General features: G+C 48.4%; 1 protein-coding gene across 1 annotated transcript in view; it reads left to right on the forward strand.

The window, feature by feature from the left end:
• Positions 1-6,800, forward strand: part of LOC102766280 (gasdermin-C-like) — a 46,094-nt gene that overhangs the window by 11,887 nt on the left and 27,407 nt on the right. The window contains exons 3-4 of the mRNA XM_015561457.1: positions 4,606-4,823; positions 5,162-5,345. Of these exons, the coding sequence (XP_015416943.1) occupies positions 4,610-4,823; positions 5,162-5,345 (398 nt within the window). The 5' untranslated portion in view covers positions 4,606-4,609. The remainder of the gene's footprint in view (positions 1-4,605; positions 4,824-5,161; positions 5,346-6,800) is intronic.

Consider the following 6,800-nt stretch of genomic DNA (forward strand, 5'->3'; position numbering starts at 1 on the left):
TAACGATAAAGACAAATTGAACACAGAGACCAAGACAGACAAAACAAATGACAACCAGACCCAGGATCTCCGGGCACCGTCGTGCTTCGGGATCTGGTCTCAATGGAAGTAATGCTGCGTACAGCCTTCTGGAGACCCCAGACAGGCCCAAAGAACCAGAATCAGGACTCAAAAGAATTGAGTCTTCTTACCGGTAAGAATCATATCCCGATGGCTCCAGTTGAAGTCAATTAGACAATTTTTGGACAGACCTGCCAAACTGTATCGGTACCGGGGCTGAGGAATGTCTCTCAGAGATCTCCCCCTAGGTCCGAGAGTCTGGGTGTCTTTCCTGGACTCTGGTTTCGGGACCGGTAAATGGCCGGTCTATCTCACTGGGGCCTCCAAATGTTGTGGAGTGCGAGCGACCGAATGACCACAAGAGTCCACTCCAATTAGAATTTAAGAGCCTTTAGTACTGGCCAGTGACTGCTTTCTCCTCGCAGGGAGTCCAGAGAGCAGCCTGACCAGATGCAGAGCTGGGGTTTTAAAGGCTGAAACCACATCCTGATAGACAACTATGCAGAGCAAGCAAGCGAGTTACATAAGCTAATTTTGCAGTTAGCTTGTTACAGAAGAGCAAAGAAATACCAAGCATGCTTCCTAGAGAAATGAAGGAACCATTTATTAACACTAGTGACTAGTGGACTCCGGGAAATAACTTCCAAATCGGGGTTGGGCAGTGGCAGGTCAGTCAGATCTTCTTGGAGGTTTTTCAGTGATGACAAAACCTTGGAACACTCATGCTGTGTAGGGTCATTGTCAGGGAGGAGGGTGGCTGGATTCAGAGCAGCTGTTTTCAGGTAACTGACCCTCAGGGGAGGGGGAGCCAAGCAAAAGTATCTGGTACTGAGTGATGTGGGTGTTGGACAGCCAGTGCTCCGGTGGACTCTGCAGTAGGATTTTTATAGCGTGGGGTGCTATTACCTGTAGCTCTTGTTCTAAGGTGAGCTTAGAAGCCTCCTTCACTAATACTGCCGTGGCTGCTATCACCCTCAGGTAGCTCGGCCAACCCGCAGCCATATAGTCTAGTTTCTTTGAGAGGTAGGCTACTGGCCTCTTCCAAGGACCGAGGAGTTGAGTCAGGACTTCTTTGGCAATTCCCCGGGCTTCAGCCACATGTAGCTGGAAAGGCTTGGTGAGATTGGGCCACGCCAGAGCTGGAGCACTAACTAGCGCCTGCTTTAACTCTTGGAAAGCTTTTGTTTTGCTTTTAGTTTATTTTATTTAGTTCTTTTGTTTGTGCAGTTTCTATACTGTCCCTGTTGTTAAAAACCTTCTGGACTACTTTTTCTAACTCTGATAATTTTTTTTAAAGCCTTTTAATTTTTGTAATTTTTCAAAAATATCTGGGGCCGACTGTGACATAAATGCTATATTGACTGTGCGCCTGTTCTCGGGCACCTTGGGATCTATGGGAGCGTAAAGCCGGTAGGCTTCATAGAGGTGCTCCAAAAATGTGGTGGGGGACTCGGTAGGTCCCTGAACGGTCTCAGTTACCTTGGACAGATTGGTGGGATTCCGTGCCACGTGCGGATCCCTTGCGACAGAGTCTGGCGATACCGATTGACAGCCTCTTTACCTCTATCTGAGTTGGGGTCCCACGAGGGGCGGGATAAGGGAAAACCACCTCCATTTGCCCAGGGTCTGAGGTGGGCTGCTGTCTGGGCCCAAGACTAATTTCCTCCCTTCTTCGCACACCCGCTCCCATTCTTCTGAGGTGAAAAGGGTCTGGAGCAGTTGTTGACAGTCATTCCAGGTTGGCTGGTGGGTAAAGAAAACAGTCTTCAAGAGAGAGATTAGTCCTTGAGGTCTCTCAGAGAATGAGGGGTTCTGGTTCTTCCAGTTATACAGGTCACTGGTGGAGAATGGGACATAGACCATGAAGGGTCTCTTCCTCTAGGGGTGATGCGACCTGCCTCAGAGGCAGCATCGGGATTCTAGACGAATCTGGAGCATTTCCTGCAGGGGGAGGTCGCTAAGTGAAGCCACTCCTTGCATGTGGCGGGCTCACCGGGGGGCCCTGATCTGGGGATGGGGCGGCCAGGCTGTGGTCCGACAGGGGTTGGGGTTCTGGCCTGGAAGGCAGAGGTGTGGAAGGGTACAGTGGGGGGTCAGGACTGAGGGGATCCTCCACGGGTGGAGGCAAAACGGGGGTCTTCTCCTCTCTCTCTGGGGGAGATCCGGTCAGAAGGATGGACTTCCCGCTCTTGGTTTTCTTCCCCGAGGGAGGCTGCAGGCAGTCCTTCAACCACTTGGGATTGTCTGTTAAAATGTCTACCCAAATCTGGATCTATGGTATCTGGTCAGGATGGCCGGGGTCCCCGAAAAATGACTCTCTGTACCCAATAGGCTAGGCCAAGGTCTGTTGACCCCTCCGGGGGCCATCCTATGCCCGGGAGTGTTGGCCACTCTCACAGAATTTTTGTAGATCAAAGGTACTCATGGGGGCTCCGTAGCTCTCAGCTCTTTGCTTGAAATCCTGAATTTTGTTTTAAGAAACATGGCAATGGAGTACAAACAGTAACAGGGGGATCTGCAACTGGGGAGGGGGGGGCGGGTCCGGGGGAGGATCCGCCACAAGGGGATCCTGGGGGCGGTGGGGGTGGTGGTAGAACGGGAGGCTGTTTCTCAGTCCCTCTGGGAGGCTTACTAAGGAGAACAGTCCGTCTCTGGCCCGATTTCTTTTTCTTTTGGCAATCTCGGAGTCATTTTAGGGTATCTGTCAAAATGTCTATCCAAATTTGGATATAGGGAATTTGGTAAGGATGTCCGGGATTTCCAAAAATTACAGCCTGGACCTGATATGCCAATCCAAGGTCCATCCAAGGTCCATTGACCCCTCTGGGAGCCACTCAGTCTGCGGGAAGGTGGGCCATTCCCGCTCACAGAGCTTTCATAAATCAAAAGTGTTAACAGGGGTTCCATAGTTGTCTGCTCTCTGTTCGAAGTCCTGAAAATTTTTCAAAAAACATGGCAGAGGCGTGCAAACAGTGCCAGAAGCAGACTGTCCCATTTTAACGATAAAGACAAATTGAACACAGAGACCAAGACAGACAAAACAAATGACAACCAGACCCAGGATCTCCGGGCACCGTCGTGCTTCGGGATCTGGTCTCAATGGAAGTAATGCTGCGTACAGCCTTCTGGAGACCCCAGACAGGCCCAAAGAACCAGAATCAGGACTCAAAAGAATTGAGTCTTCTTACCGGTAAGAATCATATCCCGATGGCTCCAGTTGAAGTCAATTAGACAATTTTTGGACAGACCTGCCAAACTGTATCGGTACCGGGGCTGAGGAATGTCTCTCAGAGATCTCCCCCTAGGTCCGAGAGTCTGGGTGTCTTTCCTGGACTCTGGTTTCGGGACCGGTAAATGGCCGGTCTATCTCACTGGGGCCTCCAAATGTTGTGGAGTGCGAGCGACCGAATGACCACAAGAGTCCACTCCAATTAGAATTTAAGAGCCTTTAGTACTGGCCAGTGACTGCTTTCTCCTCGCAGGGAGTCCAGAGAGCAGCCTGACCAGATGTAGAGCTGGGGTTTTAAAGGCTGAAACCACATCCTGATAGACAACCATGCAAAGCAAGCGAGTTAATTATATAAGCTAATTTTGCAGTTAGCTGGGCAAAAAAACCCCAAATCTTGGAAAGTCCCCTATAAGCCTTGTGATTAGAGTTCTCAAAACTTCCTCACAGGGGCTTAGTTTAAACATTTCCACTCTAGCACACTCTGGAACTCTGGTCCACAGATGGTGGTCAGAACTGGTGTTTCTGTGCAGGGATGAGGGCTGAAAGGTCCTGTTATGCCACCTTACTGGCATCATTCTTTGAAATAGAAAGTGTTTAAAAGCACAATGAGAGTGTCATCCAGGTTGACGACTACAGGTTGAGACTACAGGTTGATGATAACAATTTGACAATTACCCATCCAAAGCCCCTGACACTTAGCAATGAGGCACTTCATAATTTTTTGGTGAGTCAGGGTCCACTTAGCACAGCAGTACAGGTGTCCGGGCTTTTATTTAACCATCTCATGCCCACCTTTGTGACAGCCACACTCTTGTTCTGTTTCAGTCACAGCAAGACTCAGTAAGATCTTAGAAAGCAAGGGCTTTGCAGCACTGAACACGGGTAGTTCACACACACTAACAATCACTCCTCCATGGGGACTAACCATCGTGCAGTGTGGCCAGCTTGATGGGAACTGTGTGGCATAAGGAAGTGCGTACATTTGGTTTTGGAGGGGAACTTACCTCCTCTTTGGCACTTCTAACAAGTTAAGCAAGTGCTCATTGGTCCCCTGACCCAGCAGGGACTCAGGTCTCGGTATCTCATCTGTTCACTAAAGACCATCCTGATGGACAGCTATTTAAGGAAGACCCAGGGGCCGTTCCAGGTAACAGGGGGTCACTTGCACATGCATGCGACTTCACTGTGAATATACGACAAAGGCCTATGACACAGTCAAGCCACTGCCAACTCTCTCTACATGACATGGGAAAACTCTTTTAATCTAATCTGTAAGACCCACCTGGTCTTTGTGCTTCCCTTCTCTCTGCCCCTAGCAACATGCCCTCCATGTTTGAGAGAACTACCAAGAAATTGGTCAAAGAGATCGGAGACCAAGAGCTCAGACCTGTCAAATGCTTGCTAAGTGCCACCAAGATACGCCGGTTTTCTCTAATACGGAGGAAGAAGGCTCGCTCTTGGTTTTGGCAACTACCTGATGTCCCACTTGACGCCTCCCTCATGCACATCCTTGAACCAGGTTCTTCAGACCCAGGTATTGTCAGCCAGGGGCATAGGAGGTAGGGGCTGCAAAACAAGGGTGCAGGGAGAAGGGGTGCAGCCGGCAAGACTTGCTGAGACCCCCACCCAGGGGACCTCATCATTCCTTAGGGTTAGGACAGTATCCCTGTTATCCAGCCCCTGGGTGGATTCAAACGTCCTTAGGAGTAATTTACACTCAAAATGTTGGCTGATGAGTTAGCTTCTCGGTTGAGATTCAGTTGAGTGGGAGAGCTGGGGCGAGCTAGGGCTTAGTCATGCCATTTCCATGGCATTTCCCAGCTGTTCTAGAGGGAATTCTTGGCTGACCTCAGGTACCTTGTTTGTTTCCAGTCGCTGCTGTGAAAGTGTCTGCCAACTTCAGTGACACCGAGGTCATGAAGCAGCAGGCGGCTGGGAGCGTGAATGCTGGGGCAGGAGTGGTCATATTGGAGAAGACTGCTGCCTGCCGAGGGTACTCCCTCAAGTACCAGATTGTTAGCACCCCACTCGAAACCTGGACAAAGCTTGAGAAGAGGTGAGGACAGGGGGAGGGACCTGGTCAATGGGCCCCACGCAGAGCTCTCATCGTGGACAAAGAGACTCAGAATGAAGAAAATGACACCCCAGATCATGCTGCCCTTTTTGGATATTCACCTGTTCATTCCTTCATCGAACAGTAATTAGTTATCTAATAAGTCTTCACTAAGGGTGTGGTTGTCACCTGGCTGGTGTGGCTCAGTGATTGAGAGTTGATCTATGAACCAGGAGGTCACATTCGATTTCCGGTCAGGACACATGCCTGGGTTGCAGGCTCAGTCCCCAGTGGGGGGCGTGCAGGAGGCAGCTGATAAATGATTCTCATTGATGTTTCTATTTATCTTCCTTCCTTTCTGAAATAAATAAAAATACAGTGGCAAATAAGAATTAAGAATTAAGGAGTGAGGAAGCTGGCCAGCTGGTGAACCTCAGAGGTTGAGTGTTGACCTATGAACCAGGAGGTCATTGTTTGATTCCCGGTTAGAGCACATACCCGCTTGTGGGCTCAGTTCCCCCAGAAGGGAGCAGATTGATGATTCTCTCTCATCGTTGATATTTCTTTATCTCCCCCTTTCTGAAATAAATAAAAATACAGTGGGGCCTTGACTTACGAGTTTAATTCGTTCTGTGACAGAGCTCGTAACTGAAATTATCATATGTCAAATCAGGCTGATGTTGTACCATTCACTGTGACGTTCGCTGCGCCAACTAGCAGTGGGATATCTGAAGATACCCCAACTAGCGGTGGGGCATCTGAAGCTGGCTCATAACCCGAATTTTAACTCGCAACTCAAAACTAAAAATCGGCTGAGAGACGGCTCGTATCTCGAAAAACTCGTTAGTCCGAACACTTGTAAGTGAAGGCCCCACTGTATATTAAAAAAAGAAAAAGCTGCAGTTGTCCATTACTATGCTGTTTTGTGGTGAGACTAGAGTAATAACAAGACAGATAAAAATTTCTGCCCTAAAACGTATTTACAGGGGACATGCAGAGAGTGAGAAAAATAAGCAATAAAAATTAAGTTAAAGTATTAATTTAAGTGAGGCAAAGGCTCTGAAAACAAAGTGTGGCTCAGAGTGTTAGAATTTAATTTATCTCAGTGCCTGTGGGAAAAGACCTTTTAGAAACAGAGATTTCAATTTAAAGAGTAGTTTTTTTTTCCAAATTAAATCTTTATTGTTTAGATTATTACAGTTGTTCCTCTTTTTTCCCCCATAGCTCCCCTCCACCCAGTTCCCACCCCTCCCTTTGCTCTCCAATATGAGTCAGGTTGTCCAGAGAAACAGCCTACAGAATATACTAGTAGATATAAAAATTAGCTCACAATTAGAGAGGCTGATGAGTTTGACAGACCAGGAGGCTAGAAACCCAGGCGGAAGTTAACAGTCTTGAGTCAAAATTTCTTCTTCCCACGGAAACCTCAGGTTATTCTCTCTCTCTCTTTCACAGACT

Source organism: Myotis davidii, unplaced genomic scaffold (genome assembly GCF_000327345.1).
Source record: "Myotis davidii unplaced genomic scaffold, ASM32734v1 scaffold30, whole genome shotgun sequence".
NCBI classification, from domain to species: Eukaryota; Metazoa; Chordata; class Mammalia; order Chiroptera; family Vespertilionidae; genus Myotis; species Myotis davidii.